This window comes from Ciona robusta, chromosome 10, assembly GCF_009617815.1.
Source record: "Ciona robusta chromosome 10, ASM961781v2".
NCBI classification, from domain to species: domain Eukaryota; kingdom Metazoa; phylum Chordata; class Ascidiacea; order Phlebobranchia; family Cionidae; genus Ciona; species Ciona robusta.
Window position 1 is genome coordinate 871162 of NC_143244.1, and position 17691 is coordinate 888852.

The 17691-nt window shown below is 33.4% G+C and overlaps 1 protein-coding gene across 12 annotated transcripts in view; it reads right to left on the reverse strand.

Annotated features, from left to right (window-relative positions):
* Window positions 1–17691, reverse strand: part of LOC149729293 (uncharacterized) — a 127683-nt gene that overhangs the window by 4402 nt on the left and 105590 nt on the right. For 5 of the 12 annotated variants that reach the window (XM_089886131.1, XM_089886126.1, XM_089886130.1 and 2 more), the window contains exons 3-18: window positions 15049–15131; window positions 14838–14983; window positions 8677–8865; window positions 7937–8067; window positions 7733–7874; window positions 5059–5691; window positions 3915–4214; window positions 3588–3857; window positions 2648–2794; window positions 2518–2594; window positions 2223–2460; window positions 1832–1856; window positions 1690–1715; window positions 1367–1438; window positions 964–1002; window positions 474–545 (exon numbers count right to left, since the gene is read on the reverse strand). In XM_089886131.1, coding sequence (XP_089742257.1) covers window positions 474–545; window positions 964–1002; window positions 1367–1438; window positions 1690–1715; window positions 1832–1856; window positions 2223–2460; window positions 2518–2594; window positions 2648–2794; window positions 3588–3857; window positions 3915–4214; window positions 5059–5691; window positions 7733–7874; window positions 7937–8067; window positions 8677–8865; window positions 14838–14983; window positions 15049–15131 — 2590 coding nt within the window. The remainder of the gene's footprint in view (window positions 1–473; window positions 546–963; window positions 1003–1366; window positions 1439–1689; window positions 1716–1831; window positions 1857–2222; window positions 2461–2517; window positions 2595–2647; window positions 2795–3587; window positions 3858–3914; window positions 4215–5058; window positions 5692–7732; window positions 7875–7936; window positions 8068–8676; window positions 8866–14837; window positions 14984–15048; window positions 15132–17691) is intronic. The other 7 variants (XM_089886132.1, XM_089886127.1, XM_089886128.1 and 4 more) reach the window with 6 other exon arrangements.

The window sequence follows — 17691 nt, forward strand, 5'->3', positions numbered from 1 at the left end:
TTTATTGTTCAAATTCAACTAAAGGGGTTCAAAAGCTTTAAGTAATTATTATTCAGTTTTAAACACAAAGCGATTTATGTTCATACTTAAATAGAGACAAAGTACATGGTATTGGTTTACAGGGTCTTTGAAGGCCCTAGACTACAAAGGTAGTTTTAAAACGAAAGTAGTTTAGGTTGTTATCTTGACTCTTATAGTTCCTACGTCACACAGACAACATATCATCTTACAGGAGTAGTTAACCCAACTAATGACGCAAACATCATAGAGTTAATGTTTGAACAATTCTATTTTCGCATTGATAATAAATCATGGTAAACAAACGCTAATGTTACCTTGTAAAACCCCTTACTAACTTAATGACTGCAATGTGCAATACAGTTTAACACACAAAACCAAGCTGTTTGGGGTAATTGCCCCACTAAATTTTATGGCATGTTCACCCATATGGAATATAACACACTAGTTTTTACCTTTTGTTTTCTTCTTTGCACCATTAGATGATGACGTAGCATACAGAGGGTTTATGACTTCCTCCTTTTCTGCTAATTTATTATTAAAGTTAAAACAAATGTTTTGGTGTTATGGATTTATATTGAACATAAACAATCAGTGATCAATAACACAGAAATCAGTTTAAGCTGAAATAATAAATAACATAACACACTGATAGACCACAGTAACAGATTTAACTACTTTACTAATAAAGTCAATCATAGTTAATATGGCTAAACCACAACAACAAAAAATGAGATTGTTTCAAGGAATTTATTCTTACACTGGTTTTGACTAAATGATCTCATAAAACGCAGACATTAGACAACATTTAAGATCCCTGATTAAACAAGACAGGGCACATTACTGGTAGCATAAAATAAAATGAATCCTTTACTATCGGCCTATCGGGTTTTATATTTTTAGTAATATAAAGCAAAAGAATCAGATTAAATAAGGAAAACAAACCTGATCCACCATCAAATGAAGGGTTATCATGAGAATTATCTGGAAATGATGTTCATTTATTAACAAACACAGGATAAAGTACCAGAAAATAAATATAATTTTTTTTAAATAAACGATCATTTTGTGTATTTTATGATTAACAGTTTTGTCCATTGTCCTTAAAAATTCAATTTCGACTTTGTAAATTCTAATCTTTGTTTTATTTAATCTTTGTACCATGATATAAATATAATAGGTAACATGCAGTCCTTCCATTTAAGTTTCTATGTAAAGATTGGAGGAAGTATTCATACACTGTTAGTCATACCATTTATTATGACATCACAGCACCTCCATTGTTCACATGATGCTACACAACAGTGAGTAATAACAAATGGTTTGACCACCAAAGTAACAAACTTACCTTTAGATCCACCATGTGCTGAATTATGTAAACCAGATGTTGCATAAAGTGGGTTGTCCACTTCTTCTCTTCCTGTGATATTTATTCTAAATTATCTTCAAGGTTAGAATGTTAACAACACAGCAGCAGCTACAACCACATTTTTACTACACAAGCAAAACAATTTTTACTTCGATTCTTATAACCTATGATATAAGCTTTTAACAATACGCAATAACTACATTTAAACACCACCAAAAAAAACTCTTGTGCAAATCTAAATGCTACTTTCTTATTAACAATATAAAGGATAAAACAAGCTTGAATTCAAATATACAACTTACCTTGAAAGTTGTTGTCACCGTTTTCTCTGCAGATCATAAAGTATTACAATATAAATAACATGATACTAATATAAAAGATGACATTATTTACAGATACTTCAATATAAAGTATAAAGTTAACAAAAACACATAGATAACATACCCTCTGTCTGCTGGTGATGATGCATCTGGAATTATCAAGATTTAATTATTTTAAATCATTTCAGAACCAACAATCAAAATGTGAACAAAAGATGAGGATTATAGAATAAACAAGACTTAAAATTTAGTCACAGTTTCCTAACTCATTCCTCGTCACACTATTAGTTGGCAAACAAGCTAATTTGTGCCAATAGCCCTATAAGTTGATATCTGCATTGAGCAAGGCATTGTATAAAACATATTAATAAGTTAATATAAGCCTATTTTTATGTATCTGGGTGCCAAGAGTATTAGGGAGCCTAAAAGGGAGGTCACAAACCATAAAAGTTAAGAAAAGTAATAAAGACACTTAATGTAAAGTTGTGGGTATTGTCAAAAGGAAAGTATCTGACCTTGTTTTTTATTTCTTTGTTTCTTTAAACAATAAACCACAAGAATGATGATCAATATAAAAGCCACCACCCCACCAACTGCAGCCCCGATTATAACACCCAAGTTATCTGGTGGCGGGATGGGTGGTGTTGGTGTAGGTTGCACTTCATTTATCACTGATATATTGAATGTGAAAGTATTTTCAAATAAACTGTTGTTGATTCTCAGTGTATAATTCCCACTATCATTGAATGACGGCTGCAATGAATAGAAACATTGAAGCTGGATTACAATTTGTTTTTAACAATTTCAAACCTGGTTTCGAGTAAAAACAAAAGTTTGTGATGTTGATGTTTGTGGCTGATTAGTTGCATCGTTCGTTACCATGGCTCCTAAATACAGAGTGGTTTATATTTTATAAAGCAGAGGCTTATGAGAGACATACCATCCTTTGTTAAAGTGGTTGTATGATTAGTTGGGTTAAGTGAGAATGTGATGGCACATGATCTTGGACCAGGTGGGGCAATATACCATGTACATATGTTACTGTGGCTGGTTGTACCATCATTCACTGCAAATCCTTCAGCTGCATCTGGAGATGTAAATATAAAGTTATTACTTGGTGTTAATGAAATATTAATGTTAATATTTAATGTATTGCCTAGTTCTAATCAGACTGAATTAAACACTTGATTATGGTTTTTATATTTATTGAATAAATAACCAAGAGAACACATACAAGTTCCAATAGTTAGCCACCATAACAAATAACACACCAAAATTAAACTGTTAATCAGTTAGAACTGAAGCAAATGTTGTGAATTAATAGCATTACTTGTCTCACACAATTTCAATATAAAGTCATGAAGAATGAAATGTATAAAGAATATGAGTTAAATACAGTTTGTTATTATAAGCATTCAGCAACACAGAGTATCAAATTGCCAACATTTATTTCACAAAAGTTGATTATTCTATAAAGCTTATTATCCTGTAGAAATTAAAAATAAAGAATATATTCTATTTATAAATCCAATGATAATTATAACATGGTGTTCTGTTACAAGCACTACATAATACAAAAGCATAATTTAATAAAAAAGTTCTTGTTTCAGAACAACATATTTTTTTGTGTAACTAAACATACATAAGGAGTCAAACTAGTCTGACAGTAATTAACAGGAGTATTTTTTTGTTACTCATATAAAGTATTTCTATTACTTAAAATAAAACTTTTCCGATCCTATTAATTGTATACGGTTGGCCAAGCACAATTTAATGATAATTGCATATATGATTAAAAGCATTAGATGTAAAGTGCACAAGCAAGATAGATCAGTTTATTTCTAAATTAAACATTTCCATGCAGATGTTGCATTACTCACAATATACATCAACGTATAAAGATGATGAAAAATTTCCAAAAGCATCGCTTGTGTGACAAGAATATGATCCTGTATCTTCTGGGGATAAATTGTTTATGGACACAATATCTGATCCGAAGTTTATAATTCCATCTTTCTTCCAAACTACCAACGTGTTCATTTCTTTCTGGTTTTGAATTCCACAGGATAAACTTAAACTTTCTGTTTTGTTTCTTGTGATGGTAGAAGTAGCTGTTGTTGTTGTTCCATCAACCACTATGTATGGTACTCCTGTTGAATAATCAGTGTAAATAAATGGAAGCTGTTTTTTACTTGAGTTCAACTTACGAGTTACAGGAATCACTGTTATGTGTTGAGTAATGCTGGTAGTACCACCTCCACAAACACCATTACCAACCGTACATGTGATGGTTGTGGAATTAGTAATATTTGCATTTTTGATCTCACAGGTGTTTGGTAAACTACCACAATTTGTAGGAGAACATGACCAGTTACAAGTTACAGCAGGGTTTCCATCAGCTGAACAATTCATGGTCAACGTCGCATCTGATCTAAGCAGGTAACTACTGCTTGAATTGATCAACAGATCCGTGAACTTGGTTTCAAACTTTGGATTTGTTGCTGGAACTGGAGCACAAGGTTGCTCAATATAACATTTAAAAATGAAAGATATGATACATATACATAAAGAGAACTTTGTATATTAATGGTGTTAATGTTGTTGTAACACTTGCAGCACAGGAAATTGTAAACGTATATTTCAACAATGTTGATTATTTAAAATAGCTTTTAAATCGGCACATATTGAATGAAAAGACTTCAATTCAAGATAAAGCAAGAGTTTATTACAACACAGCGACATATTAGCTATAAACACAGTGAATACAGAACAAGATTAGATTTAAAGTTCTTGTTTCAGAACAACAGCATATTATTATGCAATTAAACATAGTACACTAATTACAGCAACACTCTGGTATAAAGAAGAAGCATTCATTATATCAAATACAAAATAAAATTTGAATTTTCTTTAGCAGTTTACAAACTAGAAACGGTCAAAATTCAGTGTCCTTATTTCTTATGGAAAATCCCATACATTGTCGAAACAGCCGATTTTTTTTAACTCCAGCGGGTTTTTTCACAAATTTTTTTAGAAGCTGTATCATTTTGGGAAACTTTGAAGGTACCTTTGGGTCACATTTGGGCATCTCTAATCCATACACAACTTTTTATTTTTGTTGGCATGCCCCTTTAACTACAAAAAAAACAGAATACAGAACAGAAATAAATTCACAGTTCTTGTTTCAGAACAACAGCATATCATTATGTAATTAAACGTAGTACACTAATTACAGCAACACTGATCCGATCTTAGTAAAGTGCTTTGATAAGGTAAAAAGAAAGATACTTTTTCAATTGATCCATCTGGTTTTTAAATCAAACATTTCCATGCATATGTTGCATTACTCACAATATACATCAACGTATAAAGATGATGAAAAATTTCCAAAAGCATCGCTTGTGTGACAAGAATATGATCCTGTATCTTCTGGGGATAGATTGTTTATGGTCACATTATCTGATTCAAAGTTTGTAATTCCATCTTTCTTCAAAATTATCTTTGTGTTCATTTCATTCTGGTTTGGAATCGCACAGACTAAACTTAAACTTTCTGTTTTGTTTCTTGTGAGTGAAGTAACTATGTTCAGGTCTAATACTTTTTCATCAGCAACTATATATGGGTCTCCTATTGATAAATAAAATGTGTAAATAAATGGAAGCTGTTTTTCACTTGAGTTCAACTTACTAGTTTTAGGAACCACTATTATGTGTTGAGCAATGCTGGTAGTACCACCTCCACAAACACCATTACCAACCGTACATGTGATGGTTGTGGAACCAGTAACATTTACATTGTTGATCTCACAAGTGTTTGGTAAACTACCACAATTTGTAGAACAAGACCAGTTACAAGTTACAGCAGGGTTTCCATCAGCTGAGCAATTCATGGTCATTGTCTCATCTGATCTAAGCAGGTAATCACTGCTTGAACTGATCAACAGATCCGTGAATTTGGTTTCAAACTTTGGATTCGTTGCTGAATCTGGAGCACAAGGTTTCTCAATATAAGCATTCAATAACTGTGACAATATTTAACAATGCAAAACAGGCATAGGCCTAAATAAACATAAACCATTTACTCAACTTTGCACTTACATTGTTTCATATATTACTTGTTACCTTTACTAGTTAGCATAACTGAAACAACCTGGTAATTTGAGTTGAGTGAACAACTGAGCTGAAGATGTTCTTTCTATTTAAGATAAAAACTGTATGTGTAGTGTCACCCTCTACCAACCATATTTAGTCAAGTTGAAACTGTGACTGGTGATTTGGTTTTACTTTTCTCTGCATTACAGGACTGTTATTAAGAACTACAGCCTATTATGAAACTCCAACCTTAACCTATTAATACTAAACTGCAATCAAAACGTTCTATGCTAAGTTCAATTTTTGTTCAATTGATGAGTATGATTTAATACAACAGTTGCTGGTAGATTTAGATCCTATCTTCTTCTTGATTCAAACTTATTGCATTGTAATAACAGGAAAATATCAAGATGTATCAAGAATGGGAAAGAGGTCCAGGATATAATTCTGAGGTTGCCCATCAAGCAAGAATAGTAATTTACATTTGTTCAAAATAGTCATGTGTTTAATTTTGTATTAAACAAATAAAAATAAGTAACAATGTTGCCGTTGGTATTAATTAATGGTCAATTAATACAACTAGATTGTCTGCAATAAAGAGTAACAATCCTCACAACAGCCAACTAAATATGAGGCCAATTAAGTGTGAAAACAAAACTAAGTTTGCTGTATATAAACATACACCATCTCCTCCTAAATAGATGCATTTGTAGTATGGGTGACTTTAAAGAAAGCAGCGGTGAGCGATTCCTATTATGTCATGTGGAGTTTTTAAAGTAAGTGTTCCGATGATTAATTAAGTACATACATATGATATGGATATGAACAGCGAACATAGCGAGATTGTTGTAGTGCCCACATGGAAAAGGAAATAAATTGAATTGAAAATTGAATGCGATAAGGCTTAGCCTGGCTGTTAGGACAACAAGCCAACTGTTGCCTATATATCAGGTTCCATGGCCTGCCACAGCGTAGTATATAACCCTCACAAAATAGAATGGGTGCCCTTAACTATACATCTTCATTATTATTCTGTTCAATTAAATGACTTTTATAATATTTGCAATGAACGAGGTGGGTGCTCGGTAAGTGAATGTTAATTAAAAGGTGAGTGATTGTGCTTACAAACAAATAATAAAATAAGTTTTACTACAACCAAGTCTTGCTATACTGAGCTAAAACAAACAAATTTACATTAATTTATATTTGTAATTTATAGGCAATGGCATAAAACATTATTTTTTTTATGTTTATACTTCTAAATGCACATCTATAAACCTTGGCCCGGTCTAATAAACATATTTGCATGCAAAGTTATTAACTGCATACTGCATATAGTAATGTAAAACCATGTCAATATAGTCACGTAGCAACCGCTTACTTTAAGATGTGTCAGATATTTAGTACATAGCCTACTTAAACCTTATGCTGGTTAGGTAGCTAATATATACCAGCAATTCCTAAAAGCTACTGTGCACAAAGACATTTTCAAATGGGCACAAAGCCATTTCAAGAGACCATACTTTCCTGCAAGTGGAGAGCTACGAACCACCATTATTTAAATATTCGGCCGCACATAAATAATTTAGGGGCTACTGGTCTATACAATGATTTAAACCAGGGCTACCCAAACTGGGGTCGCCACTTCGCAAGAGGGGTTTTAGAATATTAAAAGGGGTTACAACTTACAAGCAAAGTATGGGAACCCTGTTTTAAAAGACAATTCATCAAACCATCATCGATGCCAAACCTACTACGAGAGTTAAACATGGTTTGGTAGCAAAATGCAGCTTGCTTTAGCTTCACTCTCTTTTTCTTATTCATAAATAAGCTTTATCAGTTTATTCATAGCATACAATATATAGGTTGGCATTTAATTTAACACTAGCAGCACAAATAAATTCTATCTTCACACCATAATAAAATGTACTCACAATGAACAATCAATGTCTTGTTGTCTCTTCCCAAGTTTGTATATTCCTGCATGGCAGTGTAGCTATTTATAGCTCTACATTCCACTATATCTCCATTGTTTGAACTACTCAGTGAATTAATTGTCCATGTGTTACCAACCAACTGGTAGAAACAACTGATTCAAATAAACAACACTTCTATTTTATATTTTACTTTAACTTTACCATTTGTTTTTGTTGATTAAAATAAATTTCAACTCTGTCCAAAGAAGGGACACCCCCAGATGCAGTACATTGGAATGTAGCAATGTTTCCAGCACAAATGGTATTGTTGCCAATCAATGTAGCAGTTGGTGCTGTGAATAATAGGCACATGGGTACAGACAGTAAGTCAAACATGTATATTCAAAGTAAACAAAACTTAAATATGTTACCTAAGCACCTGCTGTACAGTCTATATTTATTATAAACATATGAAAATTTATTAACAAAGTTTTTCTAAATTCTATTAATTAAAATATACCACAGTCAATCATGGACATTTAAAGTAAACAAAACAAACAGATCAGTCACCCAGGTACCTCAGGTACCGTACCTGTGTATATAATAACAGACTTATAGTCCATCTACCTATTTTAAAGAAACTAAAAATTGTAAACGAACTATTACAAATTTTCTTTAACTTCCTATGAATGGAAAAGTTCTGTACTATTAGAAGCTACACTTGGTTTAAATTATACATAACACCCGCATGGGCCGCATCAATTGTTATGCTTGAAGGTGGATATTATTAACAGAGAGCTAACTACAAAACAAACAACAAAGGCAACTTTTTTTAGCATTAGGCAGTTGATTAAACCTATAACATACAGGATATCCTAAAGAAACCATCATTGTAATACAAAGCACATTCTGCTATCCTGTACCGAAAATTGCACCCTATAGATTAAGATAATAAAACCCACCTGACCAACATTGAACTATATTTTCATTCTCCCACTCTGATGTAGCAAGGCATTTGGTTGCAGTGTTTCCAGTTGTTCCATCCATATTAAATAAAGTTGAACCATTGGAACACTGAAAGTTAGCTTTAGTGTTGTAGACACCACTTGATGGGTTGACTGGAACATTGTTGGGTGTTGGAGATGAACACTCTGTTGGAATACCGTCAGCAAACATTTAACAAGGTGGCATATCTCTAATGAATTAGCCTGTATTTCACAATGCAAAGACTGTGCATGAAGCTAACATACATGAATTTTACCAATGTCACTACTAGAGACCGACCGGTATTATTTATTTTCAATATTCAAACATTGCGATTTACAAAAGAGAAAAAATGTTTTTTTCTACCTATTCTCAGTAGGTAACCTGATATGTGTTGCTTTTGTAGGAGACTACGATGCACGTAAACTAACTATGGCGCACGGTAAAGCTAGAACACGACGCATGTAAATATCAAGTAGGACGCACGTGGCTTCGCATGAACGGTTTATATATCGGTGTAATATCGGCAATTTTATATTGGTCATCTTCTAGTCACTACTGACTACTCATAAACAGTTTTTTTGCCAATTTTGAAAAAATGTAATTTACTTAAATATGTTTAGATAACTATTAGGTTTTAATTGCTACCAACAGTTTTATAAAGAATTGACTTACAGTGCCCACTTGCAAATTACGCTGATGTTGCATTTAAGTTTCACAAGAATATATTCACAATGTTGGCTTTGTTTACCAAATGCTGAATGTATGTTATCGCATGCATCTTCCTTTATTTCCTAAGCCGCACACAGCTTTATAATAAAAAGCTAATGCATGATGGCTTGATTTCTTAGTTAGGCACTTGGTACAATCCTCCCCATCGTTATATTATAAAAAGTCATTAATGATAGTTATGTTGCAATAGGACACAGGTAATGTAATGATTAATTGAAACACTGTTTCAATTCCTAGAAGAGGAAACGTAAGATTGAATGTGCGTGTAAGCATGGTAGAACTTTCTGGCTGCATGCATGTTTGAGGTCAAAAAAAATCTTATGGCAACAAAACAGCACCCCGCTTGTATATATCAAACATTGCTAGCACAAAAACTTTCTTTGCCCCCAAATTTTTTTGCTTTAATTTTTTTTTAAATTACTTATTTATTACTTAGTCTTGTTTCTTAATTCCCAGTTTTGCAAGATGTAGAGTATATATACAGTATAGCGAAAATATATGATATATATATGTATACATATATACAGACATGTAAAAAATAAAAATCCGGCCGATACCGGTTTGCAGTTATATTTTTCCGGCAGTTTTTCCTGAAGCGTGCGTTCTGTTGTCAAATGTTGCCGCTCCAACTAACTCCGCCTTCATGTGCCGCTATCATGACTTACACGACTACACGAGGATTTTGGATATAAGTCAACGATTTTTCCTGCGGTCCTTCGTAGCGTAAAAATTTGATTAAAAACGCGTCAATCAGGTTTCGTCTTTTCCCGATCAAAGTCTGATTGCCGCGACGATTTCCATGTGTAACACACACGTGACGTAACTGTCACAGGGCTAAAAGTTTGGCGGTAAAACTCAAGTTTTGTTTATAAGCCTATAATACGCATAGTGTTATTTATAATACGCGCGACAAACTTTGTCCAGTCAACATTAAAATTATTACCAGAATCTTGTTAAGCAAGAAATCCTTTACCACTCACTAGGATTGCTTTCTTTGGTTTATTAAAACTATAAAAGTAATCGGCGATTACCAATCACAGTTAAAAAACACTCACACGTTTCCACGGGCAACAAATTTCCTTTTTAATGATTACCAGGAATTTAATGGTGCTTTAAGATTGTCTGTGTTTTATATTCGGTAATACACTGATCTACACTCTTCGAACATACATATTGGTTCGTATTGTTACGTATTACATTAGTCACAATCCCTATCCAAATACGAAAATACCGCAAATGTATTACGACCTAGCTAGTTATGTTCGTCAGAATTGCCATTGTCTCTGCATAAATGCCGGATTTATGACAATATTAAGCTGTTTTTTAAGTCAGAACTGCATGAATAGGTAACTTATGTATACGATAACATGAAACCAAATGTTACGTGGCCGGCGAAGTAAATAAATTCCGGATTCCCACCCCGGCAGTTTTTTAGCCGGCAGTTCTTAAAAAATCCGGCCTAAGCCGGCGGCATTGAAAATAGGCACTTTTTACACAGCTGTATATATATATGTAAAAAAATATTTAAAAATCCCTTATGTAACTTGAGACACCTATCATATATCCCAGTTATGCACAGGATTGTAAAAGTTGTAAATCCGGACGGTGATCGTTTAATTTTATTGAAAATCCGGACGTAATATGTTTTACGTGCGTCTGTCACCCAAGCTACCAAATCTTGTTATAAAGCGTATTACTGACTATCACTACGACACCACAGTCTAATGCGGGCGCCTGTGCGATAGAAACCGTTGTTAAAGCTGCGATCTAATGTTTTATGTTCGGCGCGTGTTCGTAATAATCAGCTATCGAAGTCGCTCGAGTAACAAACATTGCCGTGCTGCAATTTGACATTTTGCGATTGTTACGTCACATGTCTTATTGCAACATAACTATTAACTATGACGTTTCATTAGGTAACAATCGGAAGGAATGCCCACTGCCCAACGAACCACGAGATCGAAACATCGTGTATGAGCGTCACATTTTTACGCTCTGCGCGGGCGTAGGAAATAAAGAAAGAGGCATGCGGTAGCATACATTCTACACCTAACAAACGAAGCAATATTACAATTTGCGTTGGTTCCAATTTACTGATAGCAAAGAATACTCTACCGCAGAGTATTCTTTGCTGATAGCGTCTCTTCTTGCTCTTATATTTGCACCAATTAAAATTCACATAAACGCAATTTCCCTGCATTTATTAAAGTTTAAACTATTCTTGGTTGCTTGCTTAAAATTATATCGGGAATAAAACAATTATATGAAATATAAAAGCACATAAACCACAATTGTTTTCTAAAATTTTAATAGTTTATCAAAGGTATTGAGACGTAATCATCGTTACATTTTTAATCCACGATGAACGTGCGTAAAACTTTTCGTTTGTTTCTACCGATTTAGAAACGTTGTTTTAATAAATGTAATATCATTTTAAATTCACCACATAATGGTTCCATGTGACATGATTTGTGACAAAATTAGTATAGGAGGTGTTAGGAAAATGCTTTTTTTTAATGTTTGCACGAACCGTTTCGTCATTTTAGCTATTCGCCGTGTTCTCGCAATGTAACCGATGCGATTAAAATAGAGCGCACGTTTATGTCGTCAATAATTACGGAACAAAGAAACCAAAGAGTATATTGTCGGCCGAACGTAAGAAAGTTGATTTTAATATAAATAGGATTTATTTCTACTAAAAAAATCCGGACGTTTTTCAACGATCCGGACGGTGACATTATCACTGAAAAAGAGGTATGTTTACAATCCTGGTTATGCAAAATGTAGAGTTCAAATAAAAAAACAACTTTTTCACTAATTAAATAAAAGTTTCAGATTTTTACTTTGGATATGGAAACACTGGTTTTAAGTTGGATAGGGAAATTGGAAACACTGGTCAGCCAAAATTCGCAGACATTGCAATTCGGTACTTTTCGCCCCTTTTAAGTTCCCTTTAGTTCACATTTTATATATATATTTCATATTTTTGCTCGCGCGTGCAACAGTACAGCAGTAGCATATCGGCTCGGTGCTCGGCCCAATTTTTAGTCAAGTGGGTCTAAAAAAACCCTACCAAAAACTTTACGATTATATTCAGTTAGAAATATTATATCTTGCGATAAATGGTTTTAAGATTAAGACGTATATTTAGAACAATTAGATATACATAGGCGTCAAAACATTGAGAATTCTGATGAAAACCAGGGTGGCGAGGTATATATAAGTTACGTTTTAGATTATGACTAAAGGTCGACCGATGTATAAATCGTTGGTGCAAAGCGGGGTGCGTCCTACTTGACCTTAATGTGTCTCGTTTCCTTAACTTCTAGGGTAGATTATGGCGTCATGCATAGGCGTTGAAACATTGAGAATCCTGATAAAAACCGGGGTGGCGAGGTATATAGATGTTACGTTCTAGGTTATGAATAAAGGTTGACTGATGTAAAGCCATGTGCGTCCTACACCTACTTTTTGGGTTGTAGTTTAGCCTTCCATGCGTCATAGTTTAGCCCTAACTTGCGTAGTTATTTGACCTTTACGTTCGTCGGAGTCTAACGTCGCACGTGCGTCGTAGTTTTGTACAAAAGCAAAGCAACACATTTTATGTTACCTACTTAAAAATGCAGAATAACCAACAGGAGAACTCATATAAACAAAACAATATTGCTGCTAAACAGACAATGTTATTTTATTCTGAACAATTTTAGCAGTAAAAAACAACTTAAATATGTTCCAACAGTAGCGTTGCTTTATATATATAATATTTTCCTCAGCCAAGCAATATGTTTGTTACAAAATAGTAGGCATTTACAGGGCGATTGTTTGCGTTATAATACCGATTGTCCCCTCGATTATTTAGTCTGCAGCTGCTTGAAAACAGGTTTGAACGTTTGCTTTTTTACGTTTGCGATTTACGTTTGAGTAAAGGATTGTCCCGTCTACAGTTAATACTTCGTACGTGCCGCGTGAACACTACAAACACGTGAATGATTTGTTTTATTTATAATTACTAAAAAATAAACGTTAAGTAACAATACTGGGGTGGCCAGAGGCCTAGGTTTCGACGCGAATGTATATACCTATAGTGCGTTTAATCAAACCAATTGTTAATTTATTGCTAATTGGGGTTTACATAAATTAATGAATATATATATATATAATATAAGATAGATATGTATTATACGACTTGATATTATTTAAGAGATGAGAATGAGGATGTGCGAAACTTTTGACAAAAAAGGATTTTTAAAGTTAAATATAATACACACGACATAGACCAAACATTTATAAATATAATAATGCAGGGGAGACAATTATATAAATACAACCCCCGAAATTTCGATCACCGTAAACACGGCAGCTTTTAGCTTCAGAAGTTATATTTTGGGGAATACCCAAACTCCTGTGCGGTATAATCGTGCGTTTTCGCGTGTTAAATTAACATGTTTTATCACTAATAATTTTTTAATATTTGAACATGTTTTATCCCGAATAACCTTATTCCAATACATCCAATAAGTCATGTTTTTATTATAAACGTGTTAGTCATTCTCATGGATGTAGCCTACGAGGATCGCAGAGAGTTTGATTTAATTTACTAATAATTGAAAGATAGTTGAAAGATATTCTATGTGCATTGCTCAAACCAAAAAAACAGCGTGTTGCAAGCGTATCTAACAAAAGTTAACTTCATAGCGGCATAGTCAATTGAGATCGCAAAAAGTAGCAAAAATAATAAAAAGTAAACCTATAATTTTACCATTATAAATAAAACACATCTTCATTTTATGGGTTTTATAGTAATGAATTAAAGTTTTCAATTTTGTTTCATGCAATAACAGATTGATCATAATTTCAAGTGTATTCCAAAACTGGCAAAACACTTTGGGTCCTACTCTTTTTAAAAAAAAGAAAACGTTTTAGAGGACTCGTTCGCAGAGGGCACCCTCTCGCCTGTTTCTTTTATAAAAATGAGAGAACGATTTATAAGCACGCATTCGCATGGAGTATGCTGTTACCTGTTTCTTTTCACAAAACGAGATAGTGCTTTGTGAGCACGATCTGCACGAATTAGATTAGGACAGTGGTTTTTAAACTGGGGGGCGTGTAACACTCCGAAGGGGGGCACGAAAAAGGCATGTCCAATATTTCAGGATTGGCTGTGGTGGATCATGGCAGAAATTACTTGAACACTACTAATAATTTAACAAAAGGCGGGTGGAGGGGCGCAAGTTTGTTAAGATCCTTATAGGGGGGGCGTGCTTCAAAAGGTTTAAGAACCCCTGGATTAGGAGAAAGGCCCGACCTATGCTTTTACCCGTTAAATAGTATACGTAAAAAGACGAAAGCTTGAAAAAGCTGTCGTCTTTTACTCTGTGGAAGCTATTAGCATTGAGCTAATATATACCTTTGACATTTAAGTAAACTTGAGTGATACAACCGGGTACAGAACAACTTAAAGAAACATTTGCTTGATTGAGGGTCAAACTTAAGTTCCTGATTTCAAGACTCATGGTGAAAGTGTCACCAGTGTTAACAATGGATGTTGTTGTGCTGAGAATAAACATTATTAACAAATAATAACAGCATTCATAATTTTATTTACTTTCAAAACTTACCTTGATGATGTGTCATAACTCGAAGTTAGATTTGCATATTGTGGAACTTCATTGTTTTTAATTCTGTACTGACCAATTACCACCTTTGCAAAAAAGTTACAAAAAATAAGAAACTTTTAATAAAACCGTTTAATTTTTGAAATAAAGATGCGTTGCTCGCTAAATCCTATTAAAGCCAATGAATTTTTTTAGTTTGCGTGTGCGACCGATTAAACTAGTTTCATAGCTTCATAAAACAACCTTGAATATTTCGTACAGTTTGATTTCGTCTCATAAAACTAGTTTTAGTTTTGTAAAAAAACACTGAGATATAAGCATGAAGAAAATAGGCAGGGGCCAATATGACTTTAATTTGAGATAAAAACAACAAAAAAATATCGGTTTAACGTTATATATATGAAGTTTACATGGCAAAGAAACTAGCACAGCCTTTTAAATTTGGTAGGTTAACTACAAGTTGCAGAATACTGCTAATGTAAATATATTTCAATTTGGAGTCCGATCTTCCCCCACATTGTAGTTTTGTATGTTTTAATTGCCAAACTTTGAAAGATTTGCTTTTAATTTAATAATTTATACCTCAGGGGGTTTTCAACTATAAGATACTGATATTAAAAAGATAATATTTTGAAAATAGATTCGAAATTTGGTCATTTGCACTTGGTGATAATTTATGAGAAGTGGCTTGTGCCAAAAACAGAGTAGTAATAACCAATTTGTAGCAAAAATAAAAACTTTATCAATAGTTATAATCAATTTTCTGTTTTAACAAGTTCATATACATTTGTAGGATACAATATTTATCCATTAATGTTCGAATATCACCCATTGTCATTCAAACAATACCAATTGTTATGCAATATAATATAATGTATGGGTAACATGTTAAAAACTATAGCAGTAGGCAAGAAAAAGAATGTTTAGACTTAATTTTCAAAGCGTACAGTATTATTTCGTGTTATTTACGTATATTCCTATTTATAAATACACTTATTAATCAAAATTAACAATGATTTTAAACTGTCCCATCTTATCCTGTGTGTTTTTGAATTTATAAAATTTCACTTGTTGTGCGGATAGTTAAATAACTCCTCGTGTGTTTTATTATATATTTTAAATTGTTGTCAATTAATAAAGGAATGATAGTACTAATTCGTGGTATTACCCAAAAACCGTCATCTATTTTGATTTTGGAAATATTTGGCAATATGTGCTTAAGTGTCCTATCTTCCCCCATTGTATTATATATATACATATATTAGGCTATTAATATATTTGTAACCAGGCGCGCCGATTTCCTAAATACCTGGGGTATGCGAAACGCACCTATAAGTTGACTATGATGTCATATACATCAACTTGGAACTGGCTTCCTCAAAGTTGCGTGTAAAATAAATATATTTCGCCGATTAAACTGTAAAAACCATACGGCCTGAATATGTTCTAGTAATAGCACTACTTATATTTATAGCGATTGACATTTTTTTATTTTTAAGCCTGAACCCTAAAGTAGCTTGAAAACCTGTTGGTTAAATGTTTGCGATCAAGTAAACCTAGTAAAGATTGTCCTGTTTGCAATGAATACTTCGGTTTCGTTATCTTATGAAACTTAAGGACAGTCTATTTTAAATATTTGGTTTTGTACTAACGGACCAACGGTAATTCTTGATTCTACTTGACAAAGGTTAATCCGTGACTTGTTTAACCTCATGTTAGTCAGCCACAAACAGAACATAAAGACCAGCGCGGATTCTAGACACACTACCGGAAATACTTTCAGCAAAATCGTTAAAACTGACATGCAAAGTGAAAGGGGTTTATTGAACTTTTAAAACTAAGTAATATAACATCGTATATAAAATAAAAAACAAATACCAAAAAGCAGAAACTTCTGTTTTTGGCAAACGTATTAAGCCTCGTGGTTGACCTGTCAATCCATTGGTCGATGACGGGATGCAGAGGAATTTTATTGCAAAGCAGTGCAAAGTTTGTGTAGCTAATTCCCGCCGATAAATGAGTAAATGGTCAGGGCCGTCAGGCGACTTTTTTTGAAACATTCACGAGTCTATTAGTTTAGTATGTGGTACGAGAACGCTGCATGAACCAAAAAGTGGTACGGGAATAGAATTTGGGAACCATTGCATTAAAGCATATTTTAGCTCAGTTCAAACAGCAACGGCTGAAAACATTTGCCACTAGAAAGACCTTCCCCAGCGCCAACAATCGATGGGTATATTTCTTGAAAGCCTATTTTCTGCTAACTTTGGTTTACTCTCTCTATTACTACATTAGAATTTAGATTAACAAACAATATTGCTGCTAAACAGACGAGGATTTTTCGGTGTATCGCATTCTAAACAATGTGGGCCGCAATAATCTATTTTTAACTGTAAGCGTGTTTTAACAACTGCTGTTTAATCGCTATATCCTGCCTTCTCGTTTAAAATATTTCTAAATCTGTGCTACTGTAATTGAAGAGACAAATAGAAAAAAGATAGTATAATCAACAAAGATCTGTTCTAGAAGTAGCGCTGCTTATTATTTCATTTACAATATTTTCCCCAGCCAGGCAGCATATTCGTTACGAAATAGTAAGAATTCACTCGTAGATTAATTGCATCATAATAGCGATTGTTTAACTTG